Here is an 18,756-nt window from a genome sequence, read left to right as displayed (position 1 = left end):
GAGAGAGAGACAGACAGAGAGAGAAGACATGTCTAATATACTCAACTCCCATACTTCATAAATGTAAGTAGATCTTAGTTGGATTTTGGTTTTAATTGGGATATAATGGGCAGGAAGATCAGGGGTTCAAAGGCCATTTTTAGCCACATAGAGAACTAGAGGTCATCTGGGCTACATGAAACCCTGTCTCAAAAAACAAAACCCAAACTCACCAAGGTTGAGTTAGGAGACAGTGTGACTCTTGTTGCTTTTGTCTTCTCTCTTCTCCCTGTGCTACCAGCTTTTAAACTGGGTGTGCAGAAACTTTGATTTCAACATAATTCTTTTTTTTTTCCTGTTCCTTTTTGTTTCAGTAATAGGTTATAAATACTTAATCTACTTTTCAAAGTTCATCAAAGAACTTGCAGAATATTTACTCTTCATTCTTCAGAGATTATTCATAAGCAGGGTAGGCCATCATGTCATATCTTAAATCCCAGTACTCTCATGTACTTGTTGTGAGCCTCAATTAGAAGTCCACAGTGTTCTTCTTTTTCAGTGATTGATGCAAGTATCTCTGTCTCTGGACAGGCATAGCAGGGTCTCAGCAGCTTCTTCCTCTGAGTCTCAGCTAGGGGCAGGGCTTGTGGTCCCTAGAACCTGTGTCTATCCAATAGAAAGCAGTAACAGGCTTGTGGGCTAAGCTCCCAAGTGTTAGCTAACCTGAGCTGTACGCACCCACTTCCACAGTCATTCTGCATGTATTATTTTATAATCTCTCTCTCTCACACACACACACACACACACACACACGCACGCACGCACGCACGCACGCACGCACGCACGCGCACGTACGCACAGACACACTTGATCAAAGTTCCCCTATATCCTCTCATTTTCTTCTACCAAGTCCCTTCTTCCTCCCAACTCTACCTCCAGTTATTTCAGGAGGTGGGGCATGACATATTGGGTGAATATAATTAAAGCTGTTTGAATGAGCATGTCTCTTTTTTAAACATGTGTGCTTTAAATATTTTATACATATGTGTATACCTGAGTACATGTGTGTGCACCATATTCATGCCTGATGCCAGCAAAGGTCAGAAGAGGCATCGGATCCCCTAGAACTGGAATTACAGTTGGTTGTGAGTCATCTTGTGGGTGCTGGGAATCAAACCTAGATCCTCTGGAAGAGCAGCCTGTGTTTTTAACTGCTACACTGTTTCTGTAGCTCCCAACCCCTACCCCTTTATAGACAGGGTCTCATGTAGCTCAGACTGGCCTTAAAAAAAAAAAAAAAACAAAAAACAAAACCCAAAACAAAAACCAGTATGTAGCCAAGGATAACCTTGAACCTCTGATCCTCCTGCCTCTACTTCTCAAGTGCTGGGGTTACAGTCATGTGCCACCCGTGCCCAGTTTATGTAGTGCTAGGGTTCAAACTGAGGGCCTTCCTTCATGCCAGGTAAACACTGCCAAACTGAGCCCCTGTTCAGGAACTTTTAAATGGCCCCAAATGTCCCAAAGCAGAAACCCTGTCAGAGTGCTGTGAGAGAGTGCTGCCAGGCTGCAAAGTTCAGCTGTGGGTTGGAGTCCATGTCAGGCTTCACTAAAGCTGCACGTTTCTTCTCTGATGGCCTGTGTTGTGTCAAGTCAAGGCCCTTTGGAGAGTTAGGGGCTGCAGGTGGTCACTCTCCTTCATTGTTCAGGTCAGCTCCTTCCCATAGGCTCATCTTTCCTGTAGTAACTAGTGGGTGTGATATGGGCCCAGGTAAGTTAGTCTGCTCAGTTTTCTGTATGTGGGTGTGTGTCTTTTTCTGATAGAGAATGAAGACAGCATGTCTGCAGCCCTGCTGCTGGCAGCTGTTGGCTTAGTTGATATGCTCTTACTGAATTTTTTCATGAAAATTTCAATCTCTCCAAATCATTCTATATATGCAACTTCATGGTAGCTTCCATCTCATGATGTCTTAACAGAAGCATTTCTCTGGGTTCCCACACAAGCCTGTAAGCATTTTAACAGCTGCACACATCATAGTTGTGCCTGGTTATCCTTAGGATTGGATCCAGAACCACCAGCGACTTGGAAGATTTGCTTGCAGTAGTTGTGTATCTGTTTGATAATCAATGCTGCTGTAAGATAGCCCAGCATTGTTTGTGATTACTGTGGTGATTTGAATGCCAGGAAACCATTGCTTTAATGTATCTGTCAGGGAGCAATGACAAGAAAGTCTGTACATCTTTCCTTCAAAATATTTGCAGTCTAAGATTGTCAGTTACAGATGTAAAAGCTATAGACACAAGACTAACTTTGTCTGCTTAAGGATTCCTATTTGAAGCTGGTGTGTGTGGTAGTACACGCCTTTAATCCTAGCACCTGGGAGGCAGAAGCAGGCACAGGTGGAGCTGTCTGAGTTCTGGGCCAGCCTGGTCTACACAGTGAGTTCCAGTACAGCTGAGACTACATAGAGAGGCCTATCTCAAAACAAAACAAAAAGATTCCTATCTTAGTCACTGTCTCACCAGCTAATTCAGCAATTTTCAGTGGCAAGGTCCCAGTTGAGGGGAGGTAGGGGGCTGTACCTGAGGGCGCTTTTGGGAGCCTCCAGATTTTGTTTTGTTTTGTTTTGTTTTTTTGAAATAGGATTTCTCTTTGGAGCCTGTCCTGGAACTCGCTCTGTTGACCAGGCTGGCCTCACACTCACAGAGATCTGCCTGCCTCTGCCTCCAGATGCTGGGATTGAAGAGGCGCTCCACCAACGCCAGGTTTTTGTTTTTTTAAAGATTTATTTATTATATATACAGTATTCTGCCTGCCTGCATGCCCCAAGAGGGTGCCAGATCTCATATATGGTTGTGAGCCACCATGTGGTTGCTGGGAATTGAACTCAGGACCTCTGGAAGAGCAGTCAGTGCTCTTAACCTCTGGCTCCCATGTGCCTTGCAGCCCCTTAAAATCCTATCACTCATCATCCTGACCTCACCTTGACCACGCCCTGACAGGCGTGGTCAGGCACACCTGTTGCCAGCTTCTAGCAGGTGTGGCTTACACTGTCCCCTATGTCTACCTTCCCAGGGCTTAGAGTACAGGTATGTTACTACACCTGGCTTCATCTGGAGTGGGCAGAGCACAATCAAGTTGGGGCACCCTGGTTTGCACAAGTTGGGAAGAATTCCTGTGGCTTCCTGTGGAACCAACTTCCAGGGGCCAGAAAAGAACCTTTGAGTGCCCTGCCCTGCTCTCTATCACTCTCCACTTTATTCAGTTGAGACAGGTGTTTTGTTGACCCAACCTCCAGTGTTGATTTTACCTGAGGGTACAGCTATACCACTGAATGCTGAGGATTTGAACTCAGATCCATGTATTTGCTCAGCAAGCAAATACTGAGCCCATGTCCTAATCCTCAGGGACAGACTTTGAGGGAAATGTTTGCTTTTCCTAGGGTCTCTGTAAGTTGGGAGCCTTCAGATGCTTAGAGTAGGGTCAGGTTAGTTGGTCAGAAGAATCCATTCAGGCCTGGCTCACACAGGAACATCTGTGTTCCCTGTCATGCGCCTGGGTACAAAAGTGTCTTTGTGGGGTTGAGATGCCATCACGAGGCCAGAGTGTCTCTGCTAGAATCGTTTCTCTAAGAAAGCCAAAGCCTGCTGTACATACTCAGCTGATTGTTCGGACAGTAGCTGTGAATTCTGCCACCTGTGGAACTGAGAGCTGTGCATCCCTTTATAAAACCACAGTACCCTTTAATAAATGCTCTTTGTCTTGGAGTTCCACACCGATGCAGTAAGGCATATTTGTAGTGCTGACTCTTCACCATTCTCACTGCCTTGGTGGTGGTAACAGTAGTCTGTTCCATTTACATTTGAAGCAGTCTGATCTCACAGGTGTGTTCAACAGCCCTGAAAACCTGAGAGGTCTCGTTGCTGCATACAGCAATTCTGCCTGGAGCCTACACCATTTGTTCCTGACTGGTGGCTCTACTGTGACTTGATGGCCACTGAGCAGCTTTCCCTGCAGGATAAGACTCATTTTCTGAGCACTCCATGCTGATGACGCCTCTGTGTTTATTCCTTCCGGATTGATTGTAAACAGGATGTCAGTGCTGTCTCTGATCTCATTGGGGGTTTGTGAACCACTCCCCACTCTTCATCAGGAGGCTCCTGTTCTAGCGGTTTGTAACAAAGAAGCCTCACTAAGTGGGCTAGAATCCCCCAGGTCTGCCCCATAGAGCTGTCTCTGTCTCACTGCCTGAGGGGTCCAGCCTCGGTTAGCTTGATTTAATGCCTTCTTTCCTTCTCGAGCATGGGAAAGTGGAGGCCTGAATGTTCTGGTTGGCATCAGTGAGGTTGGAAACAAATCAACCAAATGGTATATTTTTAAAAAGTGTACTGTTAAATCTAATCATGATAATGGATTTGAGGTGGTTTTATTACCATACACTTGTATTTCTAAAGAGGTCCTGTGAAAAGTATAATTGGGGTAATGCTTTAGGATGGAATTAGGCCTGGTTTTATTTGGGAAGGACTTTGTCTAATATAGATTAGAACATTTAACACAATTAGCCCAAGCTTAGAAATAAACTTGTCCATCTTTCTGGGTACCCCCCCATCCCCATCTATTCATGAGTGCAGCCATTCACTGAATAATTGTTTATTGGCCTGGGTGTGAGGAAAGACTACTCTGTGGGTCTTAGTGCAGGGGCAGGAAGTTGTGCTGAGATACACAGTAACCCAGAGGAGACCTGAGCCGGGAACCATCAGGTACAGTGGCTCCCTCAGTAGGTAGGCCTCCACCTGCAGATTTTATTCAAACTGAGAGTGTGCAGAGGAGGGATTCATTCAAGCTCATTCTCTCTCATACTCCTGTTGCATTTCAACTTCTGAAAATTCCTGGTTAGTATGAATGTAGATTTGGGGCTTGTTATCTCAGCTAGGACTCCATATTTCACCCCTTCAGTAAAAGTAGTCTTTACAGGAACCTCTGATTGTCACTGTTAACTTGCTAGGAACCTGAGCAAAGCACACCTGTGTACAGTATTACACAAGCACTCAGAGTCTACACAGAACTGTGTGGGCCTCATTTTCTTAAGCATGCTTTCCAGATGTTGGTGTTTGGATTGGAGCCCTTGGTCCCTGGGCTCTTTCACATGATCGAAGGCTTTTCTAGAACTCTTACCTTGGACCTCTGTTTTCTATGGTCCATTTCTCTGGAGCAGCGATCTGCTCTGAAGACTGAGATTCCTTTCTCCTGAGGCATGACCTCCAGCCAAGGTTTCATGTGTCTCCTGTAGGCATACAGCCATGTTTGACTGGCACTTGACTTTAATTCTGAAATACCTGTAGCTTGATCCTGTCCTCTCCCCCGGCCACATGGGTTTGAGATGAGAATGGAGTACTGTCTTGTGCTAGGAGTGAGAGGGACAAACCTGTCTTTGCATGTGGTGATTTGCCTCCCTACCCCACAGCTACTTCCCCACGAGTGTCCTCCGAACTGGAGCAGGCCCGGCCACAGACGAGTGGAGAAGAGGAGCTGCAGCTGCAACTGGCACTTGCCATGAGCAGAGAGGTGGCAGAACAGGTCAGTGGTTGTGTGGTCATGCCCATGGGATCTTCACCCTGGTGCTCCTGGGGGAGGGGCATGGCTCCCAGAGAGGATGACACACACAGCCCTGTCTTTAAGGCACTTACTTGATGAGTTTGGTCTTGTGGCCACAGTGTATACTTATCCCCTAGACCAGGCAGATCTATGTCTAGGAAAGGTTTTCATGGGGGTCAGAAGCAGCTAACCTTAAGTGCCTCCTGGAAGTTCCAGTGCAGACTTACCATCCAGGGACTCCTGAGGGAGCTCTGTGCCTCTTTGAGGAGCCAGCATACAGGGCAATGGGCAGGACAGGCCTGGGTTGGGGGCAGAGGGTAAGTGGGGTGGGCCTGGTCCCTGCCAAGGCAGTATATCCTGTGGCAGATATGTGGGAAAAGTCTAGAAGGGAAGCTTCAGGAAAGAATGCATGCGGGCATGATAGAAGCAGCATAGATTTTTTTTTTAAGTGTGTGGTGTAAGATGAAACCCAGACCCTTTGTAAGGAAGTGCTCTAATATTGAGCCTGTGTGTGGTTTTGTTTTCCTCTATACCTTGTTTTTAATAAGCATGCATTACTTTAAAATAGAGGAGCAAAAGGGGCGATTCAAACACCTTTAGACAGTGTCCCTTTGCTTTCAGTCATCAGAAAGCGTGCAGACAGCCAGAGGCAGCAAGGTACACCCCTCGTATGGAGAGAAGAATGTTGGGTGTTAAATGTGAACACAGAGAGGTTTGGCCGGCATAGTTGGTATGTCTGTAACAGCAACAATGGGGCAGTTTTGATCATGGCCTCTGCCCCCCACCCCTGTAGAGAACCTGCAGCCATTAATTAAATCTGCCCATGTGGAAGCGCATGGCTCCAGGGGATCAAGGTGTCCAGGACGTCTCACTGCAAGTTTCTGGGATGGGTGGATGGCTTCAGCCTTTGTAGCTAAAACCCAAGAGTGTGTTTTAATCACATAGGTGTTAGGGCAGGTCTGTCTTTTCCAAGTGACTTTGCCTTAAATAAATAGGATGAATTGTTTCTATTAGAAATCATACAATTGGACAGTTGTTCAGGGATTGTCCACTCTGGGGATTGGAATGATGTATGATTTTCATCTTTTCTAATCTTTTTCCTGGTGGTCAGATTTGTGTTTTGTAGGAGACACTGCTTTTACTTTATGTGGTGGAGTGGTTTGCCTGCATGCATGTATGTGTACCACATGCGTGCCTGTTGGATCCCTTGAAACTGGAGTTACAGATGGTTGTGAGCCACCATGTGGGTGCTGCTTATTGATTCTAGGTCCTTTGTAAGAGCAGGTGCTCCTAATTACTGAACCATCTCTCCAGCCCCAAGAAAATATTTTAGATTAAGTATTTTGTTTCCCCATTTTGATGGTTCCTGAGTGTTGCTGGTATGACCTCAGACAGCCTCTGAAGGAGGAACCTCTGGGAATGGAAAGCCATTGTTTCTAGCTGAACTATATTCTCCCTTGAAATACCACATGATGCAGGGCCTTTCCTGTTGCTGGCCAGTGTGGCCTCATGCCCTGCTGTGTTGCTGTCAACATTACCCTCAGCCTCAAGCTCCATTGTCCCACTCCAGGAAGAACGCCTCAGGCGGGGTGATGACCTCAGATTGCAAATGGCTCTGGAAGAAAGCCGGAGAGACACAGTTAAAGTTCCAAAAAAGAAAGAGGTGAAAACTTGCTGCAAGGTAAATGTTTGAAGTTGTTCTAGGGTGGTTGTTTCACATTCCCCTGGGACATACAGTGAGGGTGGGACACATGGTTGGAGGGTGGGGCATGTAGTAGGATGCCAGCCTCGACACTGAACTCATGTCATGGTGAACATCAGTGAGAACACAGTAAAAAACACACAGCAACCAAGGGAAGACACTTGATGATGCCACCTGTAAAAGGAGGATGGCAGCAGCAGGTCTGACTCCCAGTGGCACTTGGGGACATTCCTTGGCCCAGAGAAGCCACTGGTTATACAGGTCTTTAGCCCCCCTACTTTGCTAGGTTGTGATGTGACTCTCTTCTGACAAACTTACTACCCTTCAGTCAGAGAGATTTCCCTCAGGCCAGGATTCTAGTGGCTCCCCTAGCTATGATGCCACTGGGTCCTTATTGCCATAAGGATGATGTGGGAACTGGAGGGGTGGGAAGCCCGGGGGTGGGGCAGGTGGTCTGGATACTGAGTGCTGGTAGTCAGGAATCCAAGGTGGGTGAAGAGGGATGACTATGGGTAGTCACAGTCTGGGCCATTGCCAACATTATCCTGAGAGAGTTTGGGAGCCCTGAGGACTCTTAAAATTTGTGGGCACCTGGCAAACAATAAGTACCTTGGTGTAATACATCCCTGGCTTCCCTGGGAAGCAGGAACTTCAGCTCAATTTCCAAGTCCTTCAGGACTTCTGCCCAGAAGGCCTGTGCTGAGGTAAGAACTAATATTTATGCTTACTGTGTGGATATTTGCTATGACTAACCAAGTGAAACCATTCCTTCTGTTTGTCTTAACAGCCGGGCTCCCACTCACAGCAGACTACTTTATTGGATTTAATGGATGCCCTCCCCAGCTCATGCCCTGTTACCCAGAAAACTGAACCCTGGGGTCCAGGGACCTCTGCTAACCAGACCAACCCCTGGGGTGGAACAGCGGCTCCTGTGAATATTTCCAACCCCTGGCCATCATTTGGTAAATAGCTTGTTGTTGGTTTCCTAGACTTGCTTCTCCCTTTCTACCCCCTCCCCCCATTCCTTGTGGAAGTTAAGGTTGGTGTGACACTGAGCAGGAGCTCATCCTCCCAGGGAACAGAGGAACAGTTTCCTATTTTGACTGGTTTTCTGCTTTGGGAGAAGAAAAGCTGACTTCCTTACTGCCTCATCCATCTCATCCATGCACCAGAAATGACTTGTCCCTACTCTAGGACATATTTCAGTTCTTAGAGTTGTACCTAGCTCAAGCTCAAGTAGTCATAAAATATGCAGAGAGAGCAACCTAAAGTGAGCTGGAGCTGAGATATGCTTACCATCACTACTAATGAAGAGAGAACATATTTGCTGCTATTCTTGTTATTTAAAGCTTTAGTAAGTCTGTTGGATGTATTTTGTTTCTGAGTTTTGCTTATTGGTAAAGGCAATTTAATTGGTAAAGGAATTTTTAGTGAGATTTGAAACATGAACATGGCAGAATTGTTTTACTATGGGTGACATTTCTGACACATGAGGTTTCTTTTTTTTTTAATTTTACTTATTTTTTATGTACATGGGTGTCATTTCTCTTGGATCTGGAATTACAGACAGTTGTAAGCTGCCATGTGGTTGCTGGGAATTGAACCTGTGTCCTCTGGAAGAGCAGTCAGTGCTCTTAACCACGATGCCATCTCTTCCAGCCCACCACATGATGTTACTTCATCACTAGTGGAGAGCTTGGCCTTATATAGTCTTTGTGCTTCTGACCTGGTGGTCTGAGTCCTGTTGTACATGCCTGTGATGTGTGTATTTTGTGGCTTGTGGTTCTTGTTTCCTTACACTGGCCTTCTTTTGTACTCAGCTCGATTTTCAGGATGTTTGTTAAAATATACCAAGTGCAAGGCTTTGTCCTGCCATGTGAAGACTCTGGGACACACAGATAATAAATGGTTCCTGTCCTGGGCAGGATGGGGATAGCTGGCAGCAGTACTGTGTGAGCCAGACTTTTCTGAGGGCCTGTCAGGTCAGAGCAGTGAGGCGAGCATCTTAGAGGTGGGTGCCAACAAGAAGCACAGTTCCTGTAGAAGAGAGTGTCAGAAAGCATAGGAGTCCTGCAGGGGGAATGAATCCCGACACGACCTTTGCATTGTGACGTGGGCAACAGGCAGGAAGGGGAGAGGACAGGAGTGGCATCAGGCTATTCAGGTACTGGCCTCTTCCGTGCAAGTGCTTGTATTTGGTTCAAAAGATTTGTCAGCCTCAAATGCCCTTTGGCATATTGCTGGCCACAGTGACCTCATGGAGCCTGCCCACTTACTGGGGCCAGGTAGTGTCACCTGAGTTCTCATTCCCTGGAGAGCAGGAAACCTGTGTTGATTGTACTCTTGAAGAGCAGAGTATAGGCTCTAAGGCAGATGTGGAAGTGCTGAGGTGCCCCAAGGGTCAGTAGCCCCTCAGGTAATAATGGCTTTGATATTTCCCCCCAAATCTGAAACACAGTCTCTTTGTCAAATGACCATTCTTGGAAGTCCAGCTAAAGAATTCTGATGGGTGGGATCAGGGTCACTTCTAGGAGCTTTGCCAGGAAGCATAAAGTAGGACATGGCGTACTGGGACAGGTACCAGATACTCTGTTGGGATGTTTTCTGTGCCTACTCTTTAAATGGAGATGGAATTTGCCATTCTGACAGTTTTAAACAGGAGTATTTAAAAAATTAAAACAAAACAATAAAAACCACGCATTCATAGAACTGTATAACTGTTGCTACAAGATAGAACATTTCTATTACCCAGAAAGAACCTGTACTCAGCTCCTAGCCACTGACGTGCTATTCTGCCTTTTGTTCATGAAGACTTTGTTGTGGACAAATTGTGTGAACAAAATCACATTGCTGTAGCCTTTGTGTACAGTGTGACAACAGTTTAGTCCTTTCCTGGCCAGAAATATCCCCTGTGGATGTGGTTCATCATTCACATCCCCCATGTAAATTTGCATTTTGTTTAGTTTCTGGCTATTATGAATCACAAGTTTTCTATTAATGTTTAAATGTTGGTGAGGATTAAAACTATTCTGAACATGGGTGCTGCTCATGGATAACTGTCTGAGGGCCCAGCCCTGTGACTTTTTGTGTACTTGCTCACTCGCACCAATTTTGCACTCTTTATTTGGCATTTAAAGTATAAGTATTTAATGAGTTTTATTTCTGAGTTTTGCTTATTGGTAAATGTGAGAGAAATTTTAGTCAGCTTTGAAACATGAACATGGCAGAGTTGGTTTTCTCTGGGTGACACTCCTGGCACATGAAGTTTCTTGGACTGGATTAATGCATAGATCACCAAAGCCCAGAACGATTGTTCTTCTCCCAGGGTTGGTCTCAGAGCTGGTCAGCTCATTTTGTGATAGTACACCCTGGATTGCTGGGAAGCTGTGCATCCTTCCAGCATGGAGACAGCTGTTGGTAAAATCTTAGTTATGTGTCTCTTTCCTTTCCCCTAACATTGTTTGACCTAATTGAGGTCACATTGTGTATAGAGTTACACCCAGGCCCACACAAATTTTCTAGCTTGTGCCATGTATGTGCCCAGGTACATTGGAACTCACCTCATGTGGTACTCATTGGCACTGTGTGGCTGGGTCACTAGTTCTTCAGTAACTCTGTGTCCTGTGAAGGTGATTTTGGAAAATGATATGAAGTCACTATGTTCTTAGAGCTTTATCCCAGCTACCTGAGCCAGCCAGATGTTTTGCTTCTTGTACCTTTGAGCTGACTCCAGAGCAGGCATGTGGTACGACTTAGTCTCTGCTAAAATGCAAGTGTAAGAGCCACTTGTCAGTCCCAGGGCACTCATAATTATTAAAGCCTCTTCCCACAGCACAGAGCTGCTCTCTGCATGAAAGGAATGCTTTTCTGAAAGCCACCATTTGTAGTGGGTCCTGTTATTACCAGTTCTTTCCAAGCAGCACTGGGGACTGCTGAGCCAAGTGGCCTTGGGAGGAAATGCTAAGAACCCAGAGGAGGGAAGTTGGAGCCTGCCAGGTCAGCGGGGCACTTCCTCCTCTGTTCTAGACACACAAAGCTGCCACCTGGTCTGAAGAGGCCTCACAGCCTGGCAATTCAGAAGGCCTTGGCTGGCTTTTCCTCCTTACTGTCTACCCACCCACTGGAGCCAAGGCTGGGGCTGGGGCTGGGACTGAGCCTAACTTCCGCCTGGCGGTAGCAGGTGTGCTCTGGCTTCTTGGTGACCCCTGTATGACTGTGACTGCCGGCTGTACACATGAATATTCATCTATCCACTGAACTCCTGTGAATGGATCTACTGAGGAAGCGGAAGGAAGCTGCTGGCTTTCTGAACTTGGTTCCATTCTCCTTTCTCACTCATTTGAGCTTTAAATGAGCCTTTATATATTGGGTGTGTAACATGGCAGGACTTAACTGATGCCAGGCCCTGAAGGTATAGAAGGGCCTTGTAATGTCTCCTCCTGTCTATCCACAGAGGAGCCCTGGCCTCCCTGAGGGCAGCTGGGCCATCTCTGTATCTGCTATTTTCCTGTGGAGCAAGGGTAAGGGGTGGCACTGTTTTTGCAGAGAGATTGAAGCAGTCTGTACTAGCTACAGGACTTCCTACTGTGTCTATGGTGTTCTACTCATTTGTCACTAAATTCAGCCCATCAGCTTGCAGAGTCTTAGATACATATACCTAGGACCTCAGTGTCACTTGCAGAATGGATACTCAACTGCTCATTTGGGCTCAACAGTATGTCCCCGATGATGTACCTCATTTGGGATTGGCAAGGGTTTGAGCTGAGCATGCTTTTCATTCCCTTTGCAGAGCTTTGAGTTTTGATTACTTTGTCCCTGCTGGCTCAGGAGGAATGTTTTGGGGTTGCAAAACCCAGGATGTCCAGGAAAAGCTTCAGGACTTGGATTGTGAGGTGTGGGCAGCCTGCCCCCCTCACATATCCAATCTTTGTATTGTCTTACTCTGCATGAGAAATTTCTCCACAGATTTTTTTCATTTTTGTTTGTGTATGCCACAAGTGTAGGGTTGCCTATGGAAGCCAGAAGCATTGGATTTCCTAGAGCTGGAGCTGGAAATACAGGTTGTTGTGAGCCACCTGACGTGGGTGCTGGGAACCAAACTCGATCCTCTGGAAGAGCATCAAGCACTCCTAACCACTGAGCTATCTCTCTATCCCCACTCTTGCTTCTTCTTCTTTTTTGGTTTTTCGAGACAGGGTTTCTCTGTGGCTTTGGAGGCTGTCCTGGAACTAGCTCTTGTAGACCAGACTGGTCTTTTAACTCATAGAGATCCCCCTGCCTCTGCCTCCCGAGTGCTGAGATTAAAGGCATGTGCCACCAACGCCTGGCTTCTTGCTTCTTCTTAAAGACATGGCTTGGGTGTCTAACTCTGGAGGTGTGGTCATCTTGTTCTCAGGACCCCCTCCTGCCCTACGTTCTGGCTCTTAGCTACCTGTTATCTTCAGGTTAGTACAATGACTTGTTACAGACAGGGACCACCATCCTGGGACTTGGCTGGAGGACTGCTGAGCAAATTGTTAGAATAGAATAATGCAGCTATGCAGCAAGCCTGGGCTGTGTGCCCAAGCTAGGTGGTTCTTGCCTGAGAGGGGCTTGGGCAGGGCTCTAAGTACATCAGGAGCTCAGATTTGTATGCATCCCGGCTCCCTATTTGTCTCACACAGACCTACACTATGCCTGTATTGGGTCTTCCCAGAATCTGTGTGCTTAGGGGGATAAAGTCCCCCAGAGGATTCCTAGAGATAGGTATGGCAGATAGCATGGTTGCATACCCCTCGTCCCAAGCTCCCCTCTAAGGCCAAGCCGTTGGGATGGACTCTCAGTACACCAGTAAGAGTGACTTTTCATGTTTGTACTTGTAGCCCTTGGTCTCCTTGATCTCTCAAGTCCTGGATTAGCCATGGTACCAGCAAGGTCTGGAATGGGAAGCTGCTCCAGCCCTGCCTGTGGAGACAGAGCACATGAAGCATGCACCTTCACTTATAAGTGAGGCCAGTGTATGAGTGCCCTGTAGTGGATTCCCAGGAGGTTTGGTGGGGAGCTGTATGATGGATGGAATGTTATGAAAACTGTAGAGTGGGAACTGTGCTGTAGCATCTGAGGCAGTGTTGTTAGGATTTGAGTTAGCAGGTAGCTTCAGGAAGTAAGAACCTGATTGCTGCCTTTAGACCAGTGTGACCTGCTGGCTCAAGAAGTGGACTTGTCATGCGTACTCAGGCCTGCATTATCTGTTGTCTACCTGTGGCCCAACCTCTATCACCATGAGCTCAAGGTTGTGTTCTCTTGCAAGCCCAGTGGCTCCCTAGAAGGCCCCTGCATGTTCTAACCCCATGGCCTAGGACATAAAGAAGCTCACTATGCAGCTCCTGCATGACTTTTGGGAATTGGGATTTACTTTAGCCCATAAGGATTCTCTCTGGTGGTCTGGAGTAGGTGAGGGGAAAAACTTTCCCACGGAGCAGTAAGGTTTTCTTTGTAGTAGAAAAGGCAGTAGAGGTTGGAAATAATAGGGTGTGTCTCCTTATGTAGGCACGTAGAAACGGAAGATAGCAGCAGTCTTCCCAGGAGCCTGATGCTCAGTATGGTCAAGGACTGCAGGACAGGGAGGTCTCCCCAGCCTGAGTCCCTCAGTTGCAGCTAGCTGAGGGGAGTGAGCCTTGCAATGGACATTCCTTGTGGGCCTGTGAGCAAGGAGAGGACAGGAAAGTATGCTATGTCCCTAGGGCTCCCATATGACAATGGTCCTGGAATCTCCATGTCATCACACCACAGCTCTCTGGGCTTTCTGCCCTTCTCCCTGGCAAACCATTTCTACCATGTCACTTCCCCAGTCAGGACAGAGCCATAACCTGATGAGGTGTACCGTCTTGGTGAGCAGGGTAAGGGTTAGTCCCTGTAGTGTGAGTCCAAATGAGGCCAGGTCACAATCCTGGCAAAGCATCACATAGGCAGAAGAGGGCCTGGAAGCATAGGTCCAGGCCCATAGAGAAACTAGAAGACCTGGGGTAAGAGGTCAGAGGTACTTCTCAGGGAGACAGGTTTTGAAAGCCTGATGATTCTGGGGCAGCATCAGAAGTGGAAAGTCCAAATAGGAGTTGGCAGGCCATGAGGACAGGAAAAGTGTCATTTGGGAGTGCTTCTTGACAATGGGTGTCAGCTAGCTCACAGCTTTTGGGTGTGTCACTGCAGCAAGCCCTGGGAGAAGTGAAGGCTGCATTCATTCCTAGCCCTCTATTCTGGGTCACTGTACTAGACAGAAGTTAGAGAGGCATGGGGATAGTGCCTACAGTATCTTAGTAGGATCCAAGTAAGCTCTTTAGCATTTTAGACTCTTGCAGGAATAAAACCACATGGTAGAAAGACTAATGGCGGGGTTATCTTTAACACCTGTGGAGTATACAGCCTCATAGGAGTGCTGGTAGACTTGAGGAGAAGGGCACAAGTGGGGTTGGGTCCAGGGGAATGGAGTCCTTTTCAGGTCTCAGAGAACAGTCCTTGGCTTCCTAGGATTGACAAGTCTTTGTTGTTCTTCTCTGATTCCTGACACATCCTGATTGTCACAGCCTTGTTGGGTGGTCCCTCCCCCACCCCATGGCTAGAGTTGGGGCTGGAATTGTTCACTCTTTTCTGTGATAGGGAGTTCAGTCCAGAAAAATTTCAGATGTGTAGTTTTGGTAAATGGCCTAAAAAAGGTAAGTGGAGGATTCCTGACAAACTGAATAATCAGCTCCAGGGAGGTATCTCTACTTCCCTGCTTCCCAGAGGCTGGATTATAGACATGAGCCACTATGCCTGGTTTTTAAGTGAGCATGTGTGGGAGGCTTGTCATAAAAGTGACCAGAAAATACTTTACCAATGATAGCATAGAACAGGAGGGGCAGAAGATGGATTCCTGATACAGAAGGCAGGGAGTTTCTCTGGTGTGTCTGAGGAGTATAGGGGTCAGTGTGGCCAGGCTAGGCGTGGACGCTGTGTGGATGTCTGTAGCTCAGATCTCTTTGGGGTTCCTGAAGAGTTCATGTCTGAAGATGATGATGACCGAGAGCATTGTAAAAGTCATTGTTTACGTCTAGGAAGCTGAAGAATGCTAAGGCAGCTTGTCTAGATAGCCTATGTGAGCAAACAGTACTGTCCACAGAAGGAGCTGGACAATGACAGTGCTGAGGACAGTGGGAGAAACTTCAGTGTGCTTGCAGAAACCATTGTCTATACCTAAGCAGCTATTCCTAGAAAATCCTCTTTCTTCTGAGGATAATTGTGGAAACAAGATGTTTGAAATTCCGAAGTGCCTCCCAAATCCGCAAAAGTCCCGAACTTTATTCAGTGAAATGTAATTCAAAAGTGGAGGGGGAGGGCTACATCTTGTAGTGGCAGAATGTAATGAGAATTGGCAGCAATGATGCACAGCAGATTTTGTGGGACAATTACACAGTAAGAACAAAATTTATAACTTTAAATGTTCACATTAGCAATGGGGAAATGAACAGTTAGTGAGGATAGAATGGCATTGCAGCCAAGCAGAAGAGGAGGGAGTCCCAGGAAGAGAAGTTATTGAAGTAGAACATAAATAGACAAGATAATGAACAGGACCTAACTGGGTAGATTCATTCTCACCGCTATGTGCACACAGGATAGACACTCTGCCACTGTGTGCTTCACTAGTTTTTCTGACCTTTTTTTTTTTTTTTTTTTTTTTTCTCTCCCTTCAAGACAGGGTCTTTCTAGGTGCCCAAACTGGTTTTGAATTTACTCTGTAGCTCAGACAGGCACCTAACTTTTCAGTCCTCCTACCTTAGCTTCCCAAATAATTGGGATTACTGTGCTGCCAGGTTCTACTAATTTAAAAAAAAAAACAAAAACAAAAAAGAAATGAAGAGTTAAGAACAACTTCTGCTGTGAAACACTGCTAATGCAGTGAGGGCTTGCAGCCACCTCTGCTTACAAATCTGAAAACTTTAATGTTCAGAATGCCAATGGAAAACAGAAAATCTGGCTGGGTGTGGTGACTCATACCTATAATCCTTGCATGAGGGAGTTAGAGAACAGGATTTAAAGAGTTCAGGATCTTGTGGGCAGTAGTAGTACATGCCTTTAATCCCAGCACTGTGGAGGCAGAGGCAGGCAGATTTCTGAGATCAAGGCCAGCCTGGTTTAGAGTTCCAGGACAGCCAAGGCTACACAGAGAAACCCTGTCTTAAAATGTAAAGCAACAAAAAAGAGTTAAAGGTCTATTGAGTTCTACCCAGGGTAACGTGAACCCCTGTACCCCTTCCTAAAGGAAGAAAATGTAAGTAGAGATAAGGCTTACTAACCATGAAAGCAATCAAAAGAGTACTTAACCCTTTCCCCCCTAAGTCCACCCAGAGGATTTTTTTTTTTTTTAAGATTTTATTTATTATGTATACAACATTCTGCTTCCATGTATATCTGCACACCAGAAGAGGGCACCAGATCTCATAGTGGATGGTTGTGAGCCACCATGTGGTTGCTGGGAATTGAACTCAGGATCTCTGGAAGAGCAGTCAGTGCTCTTAACCTCTGAGTCATCTCTCCAGCCCCACCTAGAGGATTTTATAGGTAAATTCTAATCGCATTCAGAAGCAGTTCTACTCTTTTTCCAAATTCCTTCAAAGAACAGAACATAAGAACCTACTCAGTTTCCAGAAATTGAGGTAACCTTGACATCAACACTAGACAGAGTACAGTGTGGGTTCAACTATTTTAGGTCAGGGCCACTTATGAATATGGATGTATTGGAAAGAAATGTAAACCAGGAAAATTTTCTAAAAGATAGTGTATTGTGGAAATTCCTCTGTAAGAACCAAGTCCTTAGAAACTGGCCCTACTAAAGACCATTCTGATAGAAGCATAAATAGCTTTTATTAGAAATATTTTTGGCAATCTTAGAATAATGGGGAAATGCCCATAACTTAGGGCTTCTAAATGGAGGAAACCTGAGACTGGGGAGATAGATGCGTTAGTTGGTAAAGTTAAATTTAAAGTAAACTCAATTTTGACCAGCAAATACTTTACCAACTTTGCTTTTATGACAAGCCTCCCACACATGCTCACTTAAAAGCCAGGCATATCGGCTCATGTCTATAATCCAGCCCCTGGGGAGTAGGGAAGTAGAGATACCTCCATGGAGCTGATTATTTAGTTTGTATGAATCGGTGAGCTCCAGGCTTAGAGAGAGACCCTGCCTCAAAATAATAAGGCGAAGAGCAATTGAAGATAGCAGATGTCAGACTCAAAGGAAATAAATAAATAATAAGTAGATAAATAATGGAGGGAAACCTCTAAGCTAACTAAATACTAAGATGTTGGAAATTGATTTTGTCAGGTCAAGTACAAGACATGCCAATGATCTGTCCCACTACTTTACATTGTGAGTGGTGGTTCTAGCTAATGCCATAGGATGACAAAAAAGTGTAGAGGGCTAAAAGACATTAGCATTTTACAGATGCTTAGAACTTTTATAGGTAATAAACTGAATTAAGAATTAACAGAATTGTCCAGGCAGTGGTGGCACACGCCTTTAGTCCCAAGCACTTGGGAGGCAGAGGCAGGTGGATCTCTGAGAGTTCAAAGCCAGCCTGGTATACAGAGCAAGTTCCAGGACAGCTCCAAAGCTACAGAGAAACCCTGTCTCAGGAAACAAAAACATACAAACAAAAAGAATAGAACCATCAGAATCAATTCCTTTCATTCATTCTTTCTCCCTGTTTGTTCTTTTTGAGACAGGGTCTCTCTCTACATAGCCCTGGTTTTCCTACAACTCACTATATAGACCAGGCTGTTCTTGAACTCAGAGATCCATCTGACTCCTATGTGCTGAGATTAAAGGGATGCATCAATATGCCAGCCAAGAATCAAATTCTTTCAATATAATACCTTCTATTTACTACAATTTAGAGTTCAGCAAGATTGCTAGATAAAAGCATAGTATACAAAATTAAATTTAAAAAAAAATGCAGGTTCCCAGCAATGATACTAAAGTAAATCTTTTACAGTGCTATATAAATTCTAAATAAGAATGATTGAATTTTATTAAAAATGTAAATACACAGGTACCATTTTGATTTGGGAAACTCCCTATTACTGTGGTGATGATTCTTTCCAAATTGATCAGGAATTCAATGCAGTTTTGGTCAAAGTCCCACCACATTTTGTTGTTTGATTTTTGGGACAGGGGTTTGCTGTAGCCCAGGTTGGCTTCAAACTCCTGATCTTCTTGCTTCTATTCAGCTCTGAGAGAAGAAGAGTAAGTTGAGGAATGTGTACACATTTCCTCTGATCTTTCTTTTACCCTAACTAAATGATTTTTTATGATCAGTTTGGAAAAGCAAGAGCCAGGGACAGCCAGACTCAGACTAGGATTTGTCATATCAGTTATTAAGAATCATCACCATCCTCGTACTTCAGAGCAGAGAGACCAGAGGATCAGAAATTCAAGGCCATGGAGGTGGTGGTGCTTGCT

The 18,756-nt window shown here is 45.6% G+C and overlaps 1 protein-coding gene across 5 annotated transcripts in view; it reads left to right on the top strand.

Annotated features, from left to right (window-relative positions):
• The window catches only part of Epn2 (epsin 2), a 70,183-nt gene that overhangs the window by 43,215 nt on the left and 8,212 nt on the right, over positions 1–18,756 (top strand). For 3 of the 5 annotated variants that reach the window (XM_035447699.1, XM_027427240.2, XM_035447700.1), the window contains 4 exons: positions 5,445–5,557; positions 6,197–6,232; positions 7,146–7,256; positions 8,065–8,239. In XM_035447699.1, coding sequence (XP_035303590.1) covers positions 5,445–5,557; positions 6,197–6,232; positions 7,146–7,256; positions 8,065–8,239 — 435 coding nt within the window. The remainder of the gene's footprint in view (positions 1–5,444; positions 5,558–6,196; positions 6,233–7,145; positions 7,257–8,064; positions 8,240–18,756) is intronic. The other 2 variants (XM_035447701.1, XM_027427241.2) reach the window with 1 other exon arrangement.

The sequence above is a fragment of the Cricetulus griseus genome, chromosome 7 (assembly GCF_003668045.3).
Source record: "Cricetulus griseus strain 17A/GY chromosome 7, alternate assembly CriGri-PICRH-1.0, whole genome shotgun sequence".
NCBI classification, from domain to species: Eukaryota; Metazoa; Chordata; class Mammalia; order Rodentia; family Cricetidae; genus Cricetulus; species Cricetulus griseus.
This window is presented reverse-complemented; position numbering and strand designations above follow the sequence as displayed.